This window comes from Somniosus microcephalus, chromosome 4, assembly GCF_052327205.1.
Source record: "Somniosus microcephalus isolate GS21.2 chromosome 4, FLI_Smic_1.0, whole genome shotgun sequence".
Taxonomy (NCBI): Eukaryota; Metazoa; Chordata; class Chondrichthyes; order Squaliformes; family Somniosidae; genus Somniosus; species Somniosus microcephalus.
The window spans coordinates 338,574,439-338,595,759 of NC_140990.1; the positions used below are offsets into that span (position 1 = coordinate 338,574,439).

Sequence of the window (21,321 nt, forward strand, 5' to 3'; positions counted from 1 at the left end):
TCGAGGGGCCGTGTGGCGGAGCGGGCTCGAGGGGCCGTGTGGCGGAGCGGGCTTGAGGGGCCGTGTGGTGGAGCGGGCTCGAGGGGCTGTGAGGCCGACTCCTGCTCCTATTTCTTGTGTTCTTGTACTAACTATGATACAATATTGACGACCAGAGAGAGAGCTTTGTTTGAATTCTTTATTACATGATACCCACCAACAATGATAAATATTTTCCCCTGTCCGGAAGAGCACATTTCACCATAAACTTCTTAAAAAATAAGAAACCGAAGGGCCGAGGGAGAACACCAGAAAGTTTGGATAAAGTACCCGTGAAGCGGAGATAAGTCATGCAATATTCAAAAGGTGACACCAAGCTTGTTTTTTTATAGAGACCTGTGGACTGTAGGAGGCAGGAGAGATGGAGGGAGGGGAGGAGTCCCACAGTTTGAGGGGAGACTGAGGGAGGGGAGGAGTCCCACAGTTTGAGGGGAGACTGAGGGAGGGGAGGAGTCCCACAGTTTGAGGGGAGACTGAGGGAGGGGAGGAGTCCCACAGTTTGAGGGGAGACTGAGGGAGGGGAGGAGTCGCACAGTTTGAGGGGAGGCTGAGGGAGGGGAGGAGTCCCACAGTTTGAGGGGAGACTGAGGGAGGGGAGGAGTCCCACAGTTTGAGGGGAGACTGAGGGAGGGGAGGTGTCCCACAGTTTGAGGGGAGACTGAGGGAGGGGAGGAGTCCCACAGTTTGAGGGGAGACTGAGGGAGGGGAGGGGTCCCACAGTTTGAGGGGAGACTGAGGGAGGGGAGGGGTCCCACAGTTTGAGGGGAGGCTGAGGGAGGGGAGGGGTCCCACAGTTTGAGGGGAGACTGAGGGAGGGGAGGGGTCCCACAGTTTGAGGGGAGACTGAGGGAGGGGAGGGGTCCCACAGTTTGAGGGGAGACTGAGGGAGGGGAGGAGCCCACAGTTTGAGGGGAGACTGAGGGAGGGGAGGAGTCCCACAGTTTGAGGGGAGACTGAGGGAGGGGAGGAGTCCCACAGTTTGAGGGGAGACTGAGGGAGGGGAGGGGTCCCACAGTTTTGAGGCCCTGGGTAAGAATGAGTTGGAGATGGTGCGATGGGTCTGGGTTTGAACACGGTGAGGTTGAGGGAGGAGGGAGAGTGAGTCGGATGGGGGATTTGGAGATTAGGAGGGGTGAGTTCAGAGAACTGAGCAGAGTAGGATCAAATAAAAAGAGACAAGAATGGCTATGAGAGCGAGTGATTAGCATTGCGTTACATTAAACATTAGTGTAAAGACCAGCGATACAATTTAAACTCAATTCCATACAAGAAAAAGCTTTTGTTTGCTGCCTCCTCCCATTCAGGCCTGTGGTTCGCCAGGTAGCGATGATGTGGAGGGAGTGTTTCCACGTGCGGTGCAGCCAGCGACGGACTGTTCGAGGCGTGAGGAAGAGGAGGCTGCTCTTTCCATTCCTTTCAAACCATCCGCAGTCACCAAGTGAATTTAATAATCTGATTCCAAAACAAAACAGGATTTTGCTTGTTTAAAGGAGTTCGTGTCTACAGAGGTGCATTCCAATCACTAGTTAAAAGTTGCCCCTCGTCATCCATCCTGTTCCTTGTCGGAGAGGAAAAGTTGATCATAGAATCATAGAAATTTACGGCACAGAAGGAGGCCATTCGGCCCATCACATCTGTGCCGGCCGACAAAGAGCTCTCCAGCCTAATCCCACTTTCCAGCTCTTGGTCCGTAGCCCTGTAGGTTACGGCACCTCAAGTGCATCTCCAAGTATAGGAAACTTTCAATTTACCGGCACCTAAATAACCGGAAATCTCGGTTAACCGGCAAAATTCAGGAGTAGGTTCAGGTAAGTTTTACTTCATATTGTACTTGCCTTCCTGGATCTGTTGCTGTGCAAGGGTGTGGCTGCAGCTGTTGCTAAGCTACAGAGACGCTTGGAACTTGTGGCCATTGTTCTGAACCTGTTGCTAAGCAGCAGGGTTTGTTGCTTTACACGGAGCTCTCAGCTCTCCGTATCTTTTACTATAGCTCTCGGTTATCCGGAATTTTTGATGAACCGGCACCACGTCGGCCCCGTCCGTGCCGGATAAAAAAAGTTTCCTGTACTTTTTAAATGTGATGAGGGTTTCTGCCTCTACCACCCTTTCAGGCAGTGAGTTCCAGACCCCCACCACCCTCTGGGTGAAAAATGTTCTCCTCAACTCCCCTCTAATCCTTCTACCAATTACTTTAAATCTGTGCCCCCTGGTTATTGACCTCTCTGCTAACGGAAATAGGTCCTTCCTATCCACTCTATCTAGGCCCCTCACAATTAAATCTCCCCTCAGCCTCCTCTGTTCCAAAGAAAACAACTGCAGCCTGTCCAATCTTTCCTCATAGCTAAAATTAACTTGGGTTGAGCTCGGGGCAACTTTTGGCTAATGGCCCCTGGGAACTGGGCTGAGACTGTCAAAAGCCATTTCACATTGGGAGTCTTGCAGGCAGCAGACTGACCATTCCATTGGCCTGGACTACAGTTCAAGTCCCAAAGGTGGAGGGTCACCTGCTGCACCCAGCGGCCAAGCAGCCTCAGCTTATTCTCGAGTCTCAGCTTGTTGCGAAATGAGGATTAAACGTGAGGATAGGTCAGGAAGACCAGTGGGATTATTCTCCATTAGTTATCAGCATACAAGGTCAGAGGTGAAATATGGGCAATGCCACAGGCGGTCTGTAAGCTTCTCCAATGGGCCTTCACCAGTTGGACCTGTGGTTCCCAAAGCTCTCCATCACTGGGGGTTTTCCTCGCCTCGTGTGCGGCTCTGTTGTAGACTCACTGATAGAGGTTGATCGCTGTGATTGGTCAACATCTCCCAGTATTGTTGTACTGCGACCACCAGGATGGTAGAAGGTGAACGAGATGGACCTTAGTCTTTCTCAGTCTTCCAATGCCTACGTTCCCATGTTCTGTGTATATAAACACGTCAAACTCAAGCTTGTTTGATGGGACACTGAGTTACTCTAACCTTTGGTTCTGGTATAACTAGAAGCAGCTCGAATGGCAATTGTTCCGAATGTTTATTGTTTCAAGAAGGAATCTCCCCCACCAATGTTTCCCCTAAGGTGCGGCCGTGCATCAATCGTGAGCTCTCACACAATCCACTCACTAGCCGCTGGTAGAGATACTGCGCATGATCGGTGCGCAGCACATTTAAAGGGCCCGCGCGGGAAAAACAATTAGAGGGAACATTGCTCCCCACCCCCCCCTCCTTCCCCCAGGCTAACTCCCCCACCCACCCCTCCCTCCCCAACCACCCCTCCCCCCTCAATCCCCCTCCCTCCCCAACCACCCCTCCCCCCAACCCCCCCTCCTTCACCCAGGCTAACTCCCCCACCCACCCCTCCCCCCCAACCGCCCCTCCCCCCATCCGCGCCTTCCTCCCAACCGCCCCTCCCCCAACCGCCCCTCCCCCCCAACCCCCCCAACCGCCCCTCCCTCCCAAACCACCCCACCCCCAACTGCCCCTCCCCCCCCCCCAACTTCCAGGAGTGGGCAAGCTGAGGTTCTGCTTCTGCATCTCCTGAAGGCTTCCTCAGGGTCCAACACTTTTACCCGAGGGTTGTGATATCTCAGCCTCCCCTCTCACAGGGAGAGGTAAAACATTTCTCTCTTTTTTTAGAATTACATGGAATTTTACAACACAGAAACAGACCATTCGGCCCAACTGGTCCGTGCGGGTGTTAATGCTCCACACGAGCCTCCTCCCACCCCTCTTCATCTCACCCCATCACCATATCCTTCAATTCCTTTCTCCCTCATGTGTTTATCCAGCTTCCCCTTAAATACATCGCTGCTATTCGCCTCACCCACTCCCTGTGGTAGCGAGTTCCACATTCTCACCACTCTCTGGGTAAAGAAGTTTCTCCTGAATTCCCTATGGCATTTATTAGTGACTGTTTTATATTTATGACCCCCTAGTTTTGGACTATCTTCTCCATAGAGAAAAATCTTCTCTACGTCTACCCTTTCGAACCCTTTCATAACCTTGAAAACCTCGATCAGGTCACCTCTCAGTCTTCTCTTTTCTAGAGGAAAGAGCCCTAGCCTGTTCAGTCTTTCCTGATGGGAATAACCTCAGTTCTGATATCATTCTAGTAAATCCTTTTTGCACCTTCTCCAGTGCCTCTGTATCCTTTTTATAATATGGGGTCTTTGCAATTGTTTTTTTATGACCCCCAAGTTCTTGTCTCCCCCACGAGTGGAATCACCTTCTCTATGTCTACCCTATCGAATCCCTCTAACAGGTCTCTTTCTTTCACACCATTTCACGTGTTTGAAAACTCGAGTAGAATATTTTCCTTCTTACATGATTTTGAGTGCTTTCGGATTGAGTTTCCCTTTGGACCGGTCATAGTGCTGACCACTCGGGTTATAGTGCCACTGGCCGGACCGTTATCCCTGCAATAGAATCAATGAAACTCAATGACATAAGGGCAAAAAATTGCAAGACAGTAGATACGCGACTGGCTATTCGAATGTAAAGGCATTGGTGTAAAGACACATCGAACTATTCAGTGCACAAGATCCATTGCTCGTTGTGTAGCCTGACTGATTTGGGGCAACTAATTTAAATGATTGGGACATACAAAATTGACGGGCTGGAAAAGACCAGCTGGTCGCTCAAAAGCTGCCCCAGTAGCTTAGCAACGCAGCGGGGAGAAGGGTCATGAGTTCAGATCCCACCGAGGCAAGTTGTGAAATTTAATGGAACAAATCTTGGTTGGCATCAGAAAAAAATAGAAAGACCAGGTCATTAAAAACCCAACTGGTTGACTGATGTCGTTCAGGGAAGGGATGGGAGCCTGCCGCCCTGACCCAGCCTGAGCCGACATGTGACTCCAGTCTCACACTGTGCTGTGGGGCTCAGGGCAACCAGGGACGGGCAATAAATGCTGCCTCGCTGGTGTCGCCCTCATCCCGCCCAGTATTCCCACACGCACTCCCGCTGTGCTGCACTGGAGAAGAAGTGAAAAAATTACCCTCCAAATCCTCCTGAATCTGGATTAGCTGAAGATGTGCCCTTTAATAACAACAGAAAACGTTGGAAAAAACTCAGCAGGCCAGGCAACATCCGTGGAGAGAGAAACAGAATCAACGTTTCGGGTCGAAACCCTTCGTCAGAACTGAGAGAAAAAGGCAGGAAATGAAACAAAAGGCAGTTTGGGGGCCGGGAAATGGGGGAGGGGATGAAAGAAGAGACATTGAGAGATATTCAAGGTGAGACGAGAGAGTAATAGGACAGGTAAAGAAACAATGGCTGTAGATGAAGTGTGAAATGCGCTGGCAGAGTGAGAGACAGTTGCCGTGTGGGAGAGAGAAAACAAAAAGGAAAAGGCACAAACCAAAAGTGTGGAATCAAATGCCCTTTAAGACCACTTAATCGCAGATTGGGTTGGGGGGGGGGGGAGTGCTCCCCGGTGTCCAGGACAATATTTATCCCTCAACCAACATCGCTTAATGAAAAACAGATGATCTGGTCATTTATCTCATTGCTGTTTGTGGGATGTTGCTGTGCGCAAATTGGCTGCCACGTTTCCTACATTACAGTAGTGACCACACTTCAAAAAGTCCTTCAATGGCAGTAAAGCGCTTTGGGATGTCTCGAGGTTGTGAAAGGCGCTGGAAACATAGAAACATAGAAACATAGAAGATAGGAGCAGGAGTAGGCCATTCGGCCCTTCGAGCCTGCTCCGCCATTCAATGAGATCATGGCTGATCATCCAAATTCAGTCCCCTGTCCCTGCCTTCTCCCCATATCCCTTGATCCCTTTAGCCTCAAGAAATATATACAACTCTTTCTTGAATATATTTAATGAACTAGCCTCCACCGCCCTCTGTGGCAGAGAATTCCACAGGTTCACCACTCTCTGGGTGAAGAAATTCCTCCTCATTTCAGTCCTAAATGGCTTACCCCTTATCCTTAGACTATGACCCCTGGTTCTGGACTCCCCGGCCATCAGAAACATCCTTCCTGCATTTAGTCTGTCCAGACCTGACAGAATTTTATAGGTTTCGATGAGATCCCCTCTCAATCTTCTAAACTCCAGTGAGTATAAGCCCAATCGACACAATCGCTCCTCATACGTCATTCTTGCCATCCCAGGTATCAGCCTGGTGAATCTTCGCTGCACTCCCTCCATGGCAAGAACGTCCTTCCTCAGGTAAGGTGACCAAAACTGCACACAATACTCAAGGTGCGGTCTCACCAAGGCCCTGTACAACTGTAGCAAGACATCCTTGTTCCTGTACTCGAACCCTCTTGCTACGAAGGCCAACATACCATTTGCCTTCTTAACCGCCTGCTGCACCTGCATGCTAACCTTCAGCGACTGGTGCACAAGGACACCCAGGTCTCTTTGCAATTCCCCTTCTCCCAATCTATTGCCATTCAAATAATAATCTGCCTTCCTGTTTTTGCCACCAAAGTGGATAACCTCACATTTATCCACATTATAGTGCATTTGCTTTCTCCGGCTCCGTGTATTTTGTGCAGTGTTTACCTCTCCTCCTCTCCGTCCAGCAGCTTTTTGTAGGTGGCGATCTCCATGTCCAGCGCCATCGTGGCGTTCATCAGTTCCTGGTACTCGCGCATCTGCTCAGCCATGTCCGTCTTGCCCTTGCGCAGGGCCTCCTGCAACTCGCTGATGTGGTTCTTGGTCTCGTTGATGGCCATCTGCCCCCTGTCCTCCGCCTCCCCGATGCTCGACTCCAGGGAGACACGCTGCGGGAAAAGAACACGTGTTCAGTTACAGTGGCCAACCCTCCAGGGTTGCCCTGGAGTCTCCAGGAATCGAAGATTAATCTCCCGGTGATACATCACAGGAGGAGGCCATTCGGCCCATCGTGCCTGTGCCGGCTCTTTGAAAGAGCTCTCCGATTAGTCCCACTCCCCCTGCTCTTTCCCCGGAGCCCTGTGAATTTTTTCCTTATCATTTCCTTATCAAGGTGGCAGGACATATTGAGAAAGTGGTTAGCAAAGCATATAGAGGTATTGAGTACAAAAGTAGAGAAGTTATGCAGAACCTTTATAAAGTGCTGGTTAGGCCACAACCGGAGTATTGCGTCCAGTTCTGGTCACCACACTTTAGGAAGGATGTGAAGGCCCTGGAGAGGGTGCAGAGGAGATTTACCAGAATGGTTCCGGGGATTGGGGAATCTGAACTACAAGGACAGGTTGGAGAAGCTGGATTTGTTTTCATTAGAGCAAAGGAGGTTGAGGGGTGATTTGATAGAGGTGTACAAGATTATGATGGGTTTGGATAGGCTAGACGGGGAAAGGCTGTTCCCACTAGTTGATGGTACAAGGACTGGGGGACACAGATTTAAGGTTTTGGGCAAGAGATACAGGGGGGGCGTGAGGAAAATCTTTTTTACGCAGCGAGTGGTGAGGACCTGGAACTCGCTGCCGACGGAAGTGGTGGAAGCGGAGACACTCAATGTTTTCAAGGGGAGACTGGATAGGCACTTGAGGGAAATAAACTTGCAGGGCTATGGGGATAGAGCGGGGGAATGGGACTGACTGGATTGCTCTACAGAGAGCCGGCACGGACTCGATGGGCCGAATGGCCTCATTCTGTGCCGTTATGACTCTATGGGGGAGAAATTGGGTGGAGCCGCAAACGGGGCGCCAAGCTCGCCTGAGCACCAGATTTAGCGCTGCGATCGGAGCAGCAGCGATCGCCGGAAATTCAGCTTGAGCGCCCCAAGAGGGACACGGGGCGAGGCTCGAGGCGCTCCGCGTCCCTCTTAGGGCGCTGAAACTGAATATCGCAGCGCAACGTGCCGCAGCGCCACACGCTGCGGCACGGCGCGCTGCGGTACTGCAGGCCTTCCTCCCATTCTTAAGGGGGAGGGGCCTGCACCAGCGCGATCGGAGATCGCGAGTGCCGGGAGAAGAGCCCGGCACCGAGGAGAAGTGCCGGGCTCTCGGAAAACAGCCGGCAATGCCGCGGGGGGCGATCAGGAGGCCAGGGACGGAGGTGCTGGCAGGCGTCCACCGAAAAAAACGGCCGCCCCGCACCTCCACCTTAATTTGCGCCACTGCCGCCACAGGTAGGCCCCGTGAACTGGGCGCGATTTGCGAACGGCGCCACAGAGGCGGTCGCTGCCAAATATCGAGATCGGGGCGGTAGCGGGGCGCTGTGCACACCGATGACGTCACCGGTGGCGGCGCAGCGCAACAGGCTAACGCTGCCATTACTGCCCCAGCTAAATATCGCGGGAGGCGTGGCCAGTGGCGCTAAAGCCACTGAGTGCCCTCTTTAGGCGCTAACTGGTGGCGCAGCCCACCGAATTTCTAGGCCAATGACTCTATTGAAGCATTAAAAAGGGTTTTTTTCCTCCCAATTTCTTTGAACGTTTTTGTTTATACTTTATAAAAATATTGGAGAGTGGAGCAAAATGAGGCCATTTCACTGACTCACAAATCATCCAAACACGCAAGGAAGAATCTGTTGGCTGTCCAATTGGCCGCGAGAAGGCGGGGCACTGCCAGGATTGACGAGTCAGGCAAATAATGGCGGGGGAGTGGGGCGGGACGTCATGTGATGCCACCGCCAGGATTACGTCCGAAGTTGGCGACCCCGAGTGTTCAGCGATATTTCGAGATTGTCTCGGCTCCACTCACACTGGCAGGATCAATGTCTCATTTAAAGGTTGGCCAATTCCTGACTCGAATCAAAACATCCGAGGAATAATTTCCAGAATCAAGAGATGCTTCGAAAGCTTTTAAAAAAGTGTGTTTATTAAAGTAAAACAAAATAGCTTTGTGATACAAGGCAATACTTGGGGCCAATTTTCCTGTCATACGTCTCCACCCCCACAGGAAATTCCTGGGCTTCTCACAGGGGTGGGATTGGGTACAGCACAGGGTTAGATACAGAGTAAAGCTCCCTCTACACTGTCCCATCAAACACTCCCAGGGCAGGTACAGCACAGGGTTAGATACAGAGTAAAGCTCCCTCTACACTGTCCCATCAAACACTCCCAGGGCAGGTACAGCACGGGTTAGATACAGAGTAAAGCTCCCTCTACACTGTCCCATCAAACACTCCCAGGGCAGGTACAGCACGGGTTAGATACAGAGTAAAGCTCCCTCTACACTGTCCCATCAAACACTCCCAGGGCAGGTACAGCACGGGTTAGATACAGAGTAAAGCTCCCTCTACACTGTCCCGTCAAACACTCCCAGGGCAGGTACAGCACGGGTTAGATACAGAGTAAAGCTCCCTCTACACTGTCCCATCAAACACTCCCAGGGCAGGTACAGCACAGGGTTAGATACAGAGTAAAGCTCCCTCTACACTGTCCCATCAAACACTCCCAGGGCAGGTACAGCACGGGTTAGATACAGAGTAAAGCTCCCTCTACACTGTCCCATCAAACACTCCCAGGGCAGGTACAGCACGGGTTAGATACAGAGTAAAGCTCCCTCTACACTGTCCCGTCAAACACTCCCAGGGCAGGTACAGCACGGGTTAGATACAGAGTAAAGCTCCCTCTACACTGTCCCACCAAACACTCCCAGGGCAGGTACAGCACAGGGTTAGATACAGAGTAAAGCTCCCTCTACACTGCCCCATCAAACACTCCCAGGGCAGGTACAGCACGGGTTAGATACAGAGTAAAGCTCCCTCTACACTGTCCCATCAAACACTCCCAGGGCAGGTACAGCACAGGGTTAGATACAGAGTAAAGCTCCCTCTACACTGCCCCATCAAACACTCCCAGGGCAGGTACAGCATGGGTTAGATACAGAGTAAAGCTCCCTCTACACTGTCCCCATCAAACACTCCCAGGGTAGGTACAGCACAGGTTAGATACAGAGTAAAGCTCCCTCTACACTGTCCCATCAAACACTCCCAGGGCAGGTACAGCACAGGTTGGATACAGAGTAAAGCTCCCTCTACACTGTCCCATCAAACACTCCCAGGGCCGGTACAGCACGGGTTAGATACAGAGTAAAGCTCCCTCTACACTGTCCCATCAAACACTCCCAGGGTAGGTACAGCACTGGTTAGATACAGAGTAAAGCTCCCTCTACACTGTCCCATCAAACACTCCAAGGGCAGGTACAGCACGGGTTAGATAAAGAGTAAAGCTCCCTCTACACTGTCCCATCAAACACCCCCAGGGCAGGTACAACTCTGGTTAGATACAATATGTGCGAATAATTTAGTATTGGAGCTTCTGGCCCTCAGTTTTAGTGAGAGGACTTTCACAAGCTGCTGTTTGGGATGTTATTTTATTGTTGAGCCATGGGTTTCTGAATCCCCTCCTTCACCTGTTGGCCACATTGAGTCCTGTGCGGCGAGTCAGGTCCATACCTGGTTCTGAAGCCCATCAATGTCTGACTTAATCCTCTGCAGGTAGCGATTCAGCTCGGCAAACTCGTTCTTTGTATTCCTGAGGTCATCGTTCTGACTGGTTTTATCATTCTCCAGATCCAGTAACTGTTAACAAGCAGAGTCGATATCAGCGACACCGTTTACGGACATACCTGGCACATGTGTGTGTCTCACTGTCAACGCGGTCGTGAGAGAGACTGAGTGATTGCATGGGGAGAGATGGGTTAATAGAGACTGAGTGACCGCACGGAGAGAGAAGGGTTAATAGAGACTGAGTAACTGCACGGAGAGAGAAGGGTTAATAGAGACTGAGTGACCGCACGGGGAGAGAAGGGTTAATAGAGACAGAGTGACCGCATGGGGAGAGAAGGGTTAATAGAGACTGAGTGACCGCACGGGGAGAGAAGGGTTAATAGAGACTGAGTGACCGCACGGGGAGAGAAGGGTTAATAGAGACTGAGAGACCGCACGGAGAGTGAAGGGTTACTAGAGACTGAGTGACCGCACGGAGAGAGAAGGGTTAATAGAGACTGAGTGACCGCACGGAGAGAGAAGGGTTAATAGAGACTGAGTGACCGCACGGAGAGAGAAGGGTTAATAGAGACTGAGTAACTGCACGGAGAGAGAAGGGTTAATAGAGACTGAGTGACCGCACGGGGAGAGAAGGGTTAATAGAGACAGAGTGACCGCATGGGGAGAGAAGGGTTAATAGAGACTGAGTGACCGCACGGGGAGAGAAGGGTTAATAGAGACTGAGTGACCGCACGGGGAGAGAAGGGTTAATAGAGACCGAGTGACCGCACGGGGAGAGAAGGGTTAATAGAGACTGAATGACCGCACGGGGAGAGAAGGGTTAATAGAGACTGAGTGACCGCACGGAGAGAGATGGGTTAATAGAGACTGAGTGACCGCACGGAGAGAGAAGGGTTAATAGAGACTGAGTGACCGCACGGAGAGAGAAGGGTTAATAGAGACTGAGTGACCGCACGGAGAGAGAAGGGTTAATAGAGACTGAGTGACCGCACGGGGAGAGAAGGGTTAATAGAGACTGAGTGACCGCACGGGGAGAGATGGGTTAATAGAGACTGAGTGACCGCACGGGGAGAGAAGGGTTAATAGAGACTGAGTGACCGCACGGAGAGAGAAGGGTTAATAGAGACTGAGTGACCGCACGGGGAGAGAAGGGTTAATAGAGACCGAGTGACCGCACGGGGAGAGAAGGGTTAATAGAGACCGAGTGACCGCACGGGGAGAGAAGGGTTAATAGAGACCGAGTGACCGCACGGGGAGAGAAGGGTTAATAGAGACTGAGTGACCGCACGGGGAGAGAAGGGTTAATAGAGACTGAGTGACCGCACGGGGAGAGAAGGGTTAATAGAGACTGAGTGACCGCACGGGGAGAGAAGGGTTAATAGAGACTGAGTGACCGCACGGGGAGAGAAGGGTTAATAGAGACTGAGTGACCGCACGGGGAGAGAAGGGTTAATAGAGACTGAGTGACCGCACGGGGAGAGAAGGGTTAATAGAGACTGAGTGACCACACGGGGAGAGAAGGGTTAATAGAGACTGAGTGACCGCACGGAGAGAGAATGGTTAATAGAGACTGAGTGACCGCATGGAGAGAGAGGGGTTAATAGAGACTGAGTGACCGCACGGGGAGAGAAGGGTTAATAGAGACTGAGTGACCGCACGGGGAGAGAAGGGTTAATAGAGACTGAGTGACCGCACGGAGAGAGAAGGGTTAATAGAGACTGAGTGACCGCACGGGGAGAGAAGGGTTAATAGAGACTGAGTGACCGCACGGGGAGAGAAGGGTTAATAGAGACTGAGTGACCGCACGGGGAGAGAAGGGTTAATAGAGACTGAGTGACCGCACGGAGAGAGAAGGGTTAATAGAGACTGAGTGACCGCACGGGGAGAGAAGGGTTAATAGAGACTGAGTGACCGCACGGGGAGAGAAGGATTAATAGAGACTGAGTGACCGCACGGAGAGAGAAGGGTTAATAGAGACTGAGTGACCGCACGGGGAGAGAAGGGTTAATAGAGACTGAGTGACCGCACGGGGAGAGAAGGGTTAATAGAGACTGAGTGACCGCACGGGGAGAGAAGGGTTAATAGAGACTGAGTGACCGCACGGGGAGAGAAGGGTTAATAGAGACTGAGTGACCGCACGGGGAGAGAAGGGTTAATAGAGACTGAGTGACCGCACGGAGAGAGAAGGGTTAATAGAGACTGAGTGACCGCACGGAGAGAGAAGGGTTAATAGAGACTGAGAGACCGCACGGAGAGTGAAGGGTTACTAGAGACTGAGTGACCGCACGGAGAGAGAAGGGTTAATAGAGACTGAGTGACCGCACGGAGAGAGAAGGGTTAATAGAGACTGAGTGACCGCACGGAGAGAAGGGTTAATAGAGACTGAGTGACTGCACGGGGAGAGAAGGGTTAATAGAGACTGAGTGACCGCACGGGGAGAGAAGGGTTAATAGAGACCGAGTGACCGCACGGAGAGAGAAGGGTTAATAGAGACTGAGTGACCGCACCGAGCGAGAAGGGTTAATAGAGACTGAGTGACCGCACGGGGAGAGAAGGGTTAATAGAGACTGAGTGACCGCACGGGGAGAGAAGGGTTAATAGAGACTGAGTGACCGCACGGGGAGAGAAGGGTTAATAGAGACTGAGTGACCGCACGGGGAGAGAAGGGTTAATAGAGACTGAGTGACCGCACGGAGAGAACGGTTAATAGAGACTGAGTGACCGCACGGGGAGAGAAGGGTTAATAGAGACTGAGTGACCGCACGGAGAGAAGGGTTAATAGAGACTGAGTGACCGCACGGGGAGAGAAGGGTTAATAGAGACTGAGTGACCGCACGGAGAGAACGGTTAATAGAGACTGAGTGACCGCACGGGGAGAGAAGGGTTAATAGAGACTGAGTGACCGCACGGAGAGAACGGTTAATAGAGACTGAGTGACCGCACGGGGAGAGAAGGGTTAATAGAGACTGAGTGACCGCACGGAGAGAGAAGGGTTAATAGAGACTGAGTGACCGCACGGAGAGAAGGGTTAATAGAGACTGAGTGACCGCACGGGGAGAGAAGGGTTAATAGAGACTGAGTGACCGCACGGAGAGAGAAGGGTTAATAGAGACTGAGTGACCGCACGGGGAGAGAAGGGTTAATAGAGACTGAGTGACCGCACGGGGAGAGAAGGGTTAATAGAGACTGAGTGACCGCACGGAGAGAGAAGGGTTACTAGAGACTGAGTGACCGCACGGAGAGAGAAGGGTTACTAGAGACTGAGTGACCGCACGGGGAGAGAAGGGTTAATAGAGACTGAGTGACCGCACGGAGAGAGAAGGGTTAATAGAGACTGAGTGACCACACGGAGAGAGAAGGGTTAATAGAGACTGAGTGACCGCACGGGGAGAGAAGGGTTAATAGAGACTGAGTGACCGCACGGAGAGAGAAGGGTTAATAGAGACTGAGTGACCGCACGGAGAGAGAAGGGTTAATAGAGACTGAGTGACCGCACGGGGAGAGAAGGGTTAATAGAGACCGAGTGACCGCACGGGGAGAGAAGGGTTAATAGAGACCGAGTGACCGCACGGGGAGAGAAGGGTTAATAGAGACTGAGTGACCGCACGGGGAGAGAAGGGTTAATAGAGACTGAGTGACCGCACGGGGAGAGAAGGGTTAATAGAGACTGAGTGACCGCACGGAGAGAGAAGGGTTAATAGAGACTGAGTGACCGCACGGAGAGAGAAGGGTTAATAGAGACTGAGTGACCGCATGGGGAGAGAAGGGTTAATAGAGTCTGAGTGACCGCACGGGGAGAGAAGGGTTAATAGAGACTGAGTGACCGCACGGGGAGACAAGGGTTAATAGAGACTGAGTGACCGCACGGAGAGAGAAGGGTTAATAGAGACTGAGTGACTGCACGGAGAGAGAAGGGTTAATAGAGACTGAGTGACCGCACGGAGAGAGAAGGGTTAATAGAGACTGAGTGACCGCACGGGGAGAGAAGGGTTAATAGAGACCGAGTGACCGCACGGGGAGAGAAGGGTTAATAGAGACCGAGTGACCGCACGGGGAGAGAAGGGTTAATAGAGACTGAGTGACCGCACGGGGAGAGAAGGGTTAATAGAGACCGAGTGACCGCACGGAGAGAGAAGGGTTAATAGAGACTGAGTGACCGCACGGGGAGAGAAGGGTTAATAGAGACTGAGTGACCGCACGGAGAGAGAAGGGTTAATAGAGACTGAGTGACCGCACGGGGAGAGAAGGGTTAATAGAGACTGAGTGACCGCACGGGGAGAGAAGGGTTAATAGAGACTGAGGGACCGCACGGGGAGAGAAGGGTTAATAGAGACTGAGTGACCGCACGGAGAGAGAAGGGTTAATAGAGACTGAGTGACCGCACGGAGAGAGAAGGGTTAATAGAGACTGAGTGACCGCACGGGGAGAGAAGGGTTAATAGAGTCTGAGTGACCGCACGGGGAGAGAAGGGTTAATAGAGACTGAGTGACCGCACGGGGAGAGAAGGGTTAATAGAGACTGAGTGACCGCACGGGGAGAGAAGGGTTAATAGAGACTGAGTGACCGCACGGGGAGAGAAGGGTTAATAGAGACTGAGTGACCGCACGGGGAGAGAAGGGTTAATAGAGTCTGAGTGACCGCACGGGGAGATAAGGGTTAATAGAGACTGAGTGACCGCACGGGGAGAGAAGGGTTAATAGAGACTGAGTGACCGCACGGGGAGAGAAGGGTTAATAGAGACTGAGTGACCGCACGGAGAGAGAAGGGTTAATAGAGACTGAGTGACCGCACGGGGAGAGAAGGGTTAATAGAGACTGAGTGACCGCACGGAGAGAGAAGGGTTAATAGAGACTGAGTGACCGCACGGGGAGAGAAGGGTTAATAGAGTCTGAGTGACCGCACGGGGAGAGAAGGGTTAATAGAGACTGAGTGACCGCACGGGGAGAGAAGGGTTAATAGAGACTGAGTGACCGCACGGGGAGAGAAGGGTTAATAGAGACTGAGTGACCGCACGGGGAGAGAAGGGTTAATAGAGACTGAGTGACCGCACGGGGAGAGAAGGGTTAATAGAGACTGAGTGACCGCACGGGGAGAAGGGTTAATAGAGACTGAGTGACCGCACGGGGAGAGAAGGGTTAATAGAGACTGAGTGACCGCACCAAGAGAAAAGGGTTAATAGAGACTGAGTGACCGCACGGGGAGAGAGGGTTAATAGAGACTGAGTGACCGCACGGGGAGAGAAGGGTTAATAGAGACTGAGTGACCGCACGGGGAGAGAAGGGTTAATAGAGACTGAGTGACCGCACGGGGAGAGAAGGGTTAATAGAGACTGAGTGACCGCACGGGGAGAGAAGGGTTAATAGAGACTGAGTGACCGCACGGGGAGAGAAGGGTTAATAGAGACTGAGTGACCGCACGGGGAGAGAAGGGTTAATAGAGACTGAGTGACCGCACGGGGTGAGAAGGGTTAATAGAGACTGAGTGACCGCACGGGGAGAGAAGGGTTAATAGGGACTGAGTGACCGCACGGGGAGAGAAGGGTTAATAGAGACTGAGTGACCGCACGGAGAGAGAAGGGTTAATAGAGACTGAGTGACCGCACGGGGAGAGAAGGGTTAATAGAGACTGAGTGACCGCACGGGGAGAGAAGGGTTAATAGAGACCGAGTGACCGCACGGGGAGAGAAGGGTTAATAGAGACTGAGTGACCGCACGGGGAGAGAAGGGTTAATAGGGACTGAGTGACCGCACGGAGAGAGAAGGGTTAATAGAGACTGAGTGACCGCACGGGGAGAGAAGGGTTAATAGAGACCGAGTGACCGCACGGGGAGAGAAGGGTTAATAGAGACTGAGTGACCGCACGGGGAGAGAAGGGTTAATAGAGACTGAGTGACCGCACAGGGAGAGAAGGGTTAATAGAGACTGAGTGACCGCACGGGGAGAGAAGGGTTAATAGAAATACAGTGTCTACATTTCAATAGTATTTAATTGGCTAGAAAGCGAATTGTGACGTCCTGAGGTAGTGAAAGGCGCTATAGAAATTTAAGACCTTTCTTGCACAGTGGAAGCGGAGCAACAGGAAATGCTTTTCATACTCAGAGCTGGCACCAAGTGCGATTGGATGTTACAAAATTCCAAAATTCTATAGATTCTGGAACAGTTCCCATGGATTGGAGGGTAGCTAATATTACCCCACTATTCAAAAAAGGTGGTAGAGTGAAAACGGGGAATTTTTGACCGGTAAGCCTGACATCATAGAGTCATAGAGTTTTACAGCACAGAAAGAGGCCCTTCGGCCCATCGTGTCTGCGCCGTCCATCAATCCCTGTCCAGTCTAATCCCATTTTCCAGCATTTGGTCCATAGCCTTGTATGCAATGGCATTTCAAGTGCTCATCCAAATGCTTCTTGAATGTTGTGAGGGTTCCTGCCTCTACCACCCTTTCAGGCAGAGAGTTCCAGATTCCAACCACCCTCTGGGTGAAAAAGTTCCTCCTCAAATCCCCTCTAAATCTCCTGCCCCTTACCTTGAATCTATGCCCCCTTGTTATTGACCCCCCTACTAAGGGGAAAAGTTCCTCTTTATCTACCCTATCTATGCCCCTCATCATTTTGTACACCTCAATCAGGTCCCCCCTCAGCCTTCTTTGCTCCAATGAAAACAACCCCAGCCTGTTTAGTCTTTCTTCATAGCTGAGGCGCTCCATCCCAGGTAACATCCTGGTGAATCTTCTCTGCACCCTCTCCAAAGCAATCACATCCTTCCTATAGTGAGGCGACCAGAACTGCACACAGTACTCCAGCTGTGGCCTCACCAGCGTTTTGTACAGCTCCATCATAACCTCCCTGCTCTTATATTCTATGCCTCGGCTAATGAAGGCAAGTATCCCATATGCCTTTTTAACCACCTTATCTACCTGTTCCGCTGCCTTCAGGGATCTATGTACATGCACACCAAGGTCCCTCTGACCCTCTGTACTTCCTAGGGTCCTACCACTCATTGTGTACTCCCTTGCCTTATTTGTCCGTCCAAAATGCATCACCTCGCACTTTTCAGGGTTAAATTCCATTTGCCACTTTTCCGCCCATCTGACCAACTCGTTTATGTCTTCCTGTAGCCTGAGGCTTTCCTCCTCACAATTTACCACCCCACCAATTTTCGTGTCATCTGCGAACTTACTGATCATACCTTTCACATTCTCATCCAAATCATTTATGTCGATCACAAACAGCAAGGGACCCAGCACCAATCCCTGAGGTACCCCACTAGACACAGGCTTCCAGTCACAAAAGCAACCTTCGACCATCACCCTCTGCCTCCTGCCACTCAGCCAGTTTAGGATCCAACACGCCAAGGCACCCTGGATCCCATGGGCTCTTACCTTCTTGACCAGTCTCCTATGCGGGACTTTGTCAAAAGCTTTGCTGAAGTCCATGTAAACCACATCCACAGCATTTCCCTCATCCACACACCTAGTCACCCCCTCGAAAAATTCAATCAGATTTGTCAGACATGATTTACCCTTGACAAAGCCATGCTGACTATCCCCGATTAATCCTTGCCTCTCCAAGTGGGGACTAATTTTGTCCCTCAGAATTTTTCCAATAATTTCCCTACCACAGATGTTAGGCTCACTGGCCTGTAATTCCCTGGTTTATCCCTGCTACCCTTCTTGAATAATGGTACTACGTTAGCTGTTCTCCAGTCCTCTGGTACATCCCCTGTGGCCAGAGAGGTTCTGAAAATTTGTGTCAGAGCCCCTGCAATCTCCTCCCTTGCCTCACACAACAGCCTGGGATACATCTCGTCCGGGCCTGGGGATTTATCCACTTTTTGGCCTGCTAAAACCGCTAGTACCTCCTCCCTCCTGATGCTAATATGTTCAAGTATGTCACAGTCCCCTTGCCCGATTTCTATGTCTACATCATCTTTCTCCATAGTGAACACAGATGCAAAAAATTCATTTAAAACCCTGCCTACATCATCTGGCTCTACACACAGATTGCCACTTTGGTCCCTAATGGGCCCTACCCTTTCCCTGGTTATCCTCTTGCCCTTAATATACTTATAAAACATCTTAGGATTTTCCTTTATTTTGCTCGCCAGTGTTATTTCATGGCCCCTCCTCGCCCTCCTAATTTCTTTTTTAAGTATGCCCCTGCACTTTTTATACTCCTCTAGGGCTTCCTCCGTCTTTAGTCTTTTGTAACTGCCAAAAGCCCCCCTTTTTTTCCTAATGCATTTTTGTATATCCCTTGTCATCCAAGGTTCCCTTTGCTTGTTGGTCCCACCCTTGACCTTTACAGGAACATGTTGGTGTTGTACTCTCTCTATTTCCCTTCTGAAAGCCTCCCACTGCTTTGATGTGGATTTTCCTATAAGTAGCTGCTCCCAGTCCACTTTGGCCAGATCCTGCCTTATCATATTAAAATCGTCCATCCCCCAATTTAGAACCCTTATTACCGGGCCGTCATTGTCTTTTTGCATGACCACCTTAAATCTCACCGAATTATGGTCACTGTCGCCAAAATGCTCTCCTACTGACACTTCCACCACTTGCCCGGCTACATTCCCTAGAATTAGGTCCAGTACCGCCCCCTCTCTTGTAGGACTTTCTACATGTTGGCTCAAAAAGCTCTCCTGGATGCACTTTAAGAATTCTGCACCCTCTAAGCCTTTCACACTCTGACTATCCCAATTAATATTGGGGAAGTTGCGGGGAACCCATATCAGTAGTGGGGAAAATGCTAGAGTCCATTATAAAAGATGTAATAGCAGAGCACTTGGAAAACAGTGACAGGATCAGACAAAGTCAACATGGATTTACAAAAGGTAAATCGTGCTTGACTAATCTACTGGAATTTTTTGAGGATGTAACTGGTAAAATAGGTAAGGGAGAACCAGTGGATGTGGTGTATTTGGACTTTCAGAAGGCTTTCGATAACGTCCCGCATAAGAGATTAGCGTGTAAAGTTAAGGCACATGGGATTGGGGGCAAGGTACTGACTTGGATAGAGAACTGATTGGCAGACAGGAAGCAAAGAGTTGGAATAAACGGGTCTTTTTCCGAGTGGCAGGCAGTGACTAGTGGGGTACCGCAGGGATCGGTCCGAGGACCCCAGCTATTCACAATATATATTAATGATCTAGACGAGGTAACTAGATGTAATATCTCCAAGTTTGCAGATGACACAAAGCTGGGTGGGCGTGTGTGCTGTGAGGAAGATGCCGAGAAACTCCGGTATGATTTGGACAGGTTGGGTGATTGGGCAGATGCATGGCGGATGCAGTATAATGTGGATAAATGCGAGGTTATCCACTTTGGTGGCAAAAACAGGAAGGCAGATTATTATCTGAACGGCAATAGATTGGGAGATGGGGAAGTGCAACGAGACCTGGGTGTCCTTGTGCACCAGTCGCTGAAGGTAAGCATGCAAGTGCAGCAGGCGGTTAAGAAGGCAAATGGTATGTTGGCCTTCGTAGCGAGAGGGTTTGAGTACAAGAACAAGGATGTCTTGCTGCAGTTGTACAGGGCCTTGGTGAGACCGCACCTTGAGTATTGTGTGCAGTTTTGGTCACCTTATCTGAGGAAGGATGTTCTTGCCATTGGAGGGAGTGCAGCGAAGATTCACCAGACTGATACCTGGGATGGCAGGAATGACGTATGAGGCGAGATTGGGTCAATTGGGCTTATACTCGCTGGAGTTTAGAAGAATGAGAGGGGATCTCATTGAAACTTATAAAATTCTAACAGGACTAAACAGACTAGATGCAGGAAGGATGTTCCCGATGGCGGGGGAATCCAGAACCAGGGGTCACAGTCTAAGGATAAGGGGTAAGCCATTTAGGACTGAGATGAGGAGGAATTTCTTCACCCAGAGAATGGTGAACCTGTGGAATTCTCTACCACAGAAGGCAGTTGAGGCCAATTCATTAAATATAGTCAAGAAGGAGTTGGATATATTTCTTAAGGCTAAAGGGATCAAGGGATATGGGGAGAAGGCAGGGACAGGGTACTGAATTTGGATGATCAGCCATGATCTCGTTGAATGGCGGAGCAGGCTCGAGGGGCCGAATGGCTTCTCCTGCTCCTATCTTCTATGTTTCTATGTTTCTATGTTACAGGAAGAGTGGTCCTACCTTACTCTGGTACCAAGCCTCAGCCTCAGCCTTGTTCTTGGCTGCGACATCAGTGTGTTGCCTTTTCATGTCTTCGATCATTTGTTTCATGTCCAGTTGCCGGCTGTTATTGACCTTCAGGGTGACGGCTGTGGACTGGATCTGGGACTGAAGCTCCTGGATTTCCTGCAATTGTACATTTCACAAAGGGTTAGAGTCTCGATAGCTCCTCTCGGCAGTTTAACTCACACATCGTTACCCCGACTGGGAGAGTATAGCTCCCTCTACACTGTCCCATCAAACACTCCCAGGGCAGGTACAGCACGGGTTAGATACAGAGTAAAGCTCCCTCTACACTGTCCCATCAAACACTCCCAGGGCAGGTACAGCACGGGTTAGATATAGAGTAAAGCTCCCTCTGCACTGTTCCATCAAACATTCGCAGGGTAGGTACAGCATGAGTTAGATACAGAGTAAAGCTCCCTCTACACTGTCCTATCAAACACTCCCATGGCAGGTACAGCATGCGTTAGGTACAGAGTAAAGCTCCCTCTACACTGTCCCATCAAACACTCCCAGGGAAGGTACAGTACGGGTTAGATACAGAGTAAAGCTCCTTCTACACTGTCCCCATCAAACACTCCCAGGGCAGGTACAGCACGGGCTAGATACAAAGTAAAGCTCCCTCTACACTGTCCCATCAAACACTCCCGGGGCAGGTACAGCACGGGTTAGATACAGAGTAAAGCTCCCTCTACACTGTCCCATCAAACACTCCCGGGGCAG

General features: G+C 50.9%; 1 protein-coding gene across 1 annotated transcript in view; it reads right to left on the reverse strand.

Annotated features, from left to right (window-relative positions):
* Positions 1 to 170: 170 nt before the first annotated feature.
* LOC147120714 (keratin, type II cytoskeletal 8-like) overlaps positions 171 to 21,321 on the reverse strand; it is a 45,088-nt gene continuing 23,937 nt past the window's right edge. The window contains exons 4-8 of the mRNA XM_085986944.1: positions 20,557 to 20,721; positions 10,364 to 10,489; positions 6,539 to 6,759; positions 4,345 to 4,436; positions 171 to 1,491 (exon numbers count right to left, since the gene is read on the reverse strand). Of these exons, the coding sequence (XP_085843070.1) occupies positions 1,484 to 1,491; positions 4,345 to 4,436; positions 6,539 to 6,759; positions 10,364 to 10,489; positions 20,557 to 20,721 (612 nt within the window). The 3' untranslated portion in view covers positions 171 to 1,483. The remainder of the gene's footprint in view (positions 1,492 to 4,344; positions 4,437 to 6,538; positions 6,760 to 10,363; positions 10,490 to 20,556; positions 20,722 to 21,321) is intronic.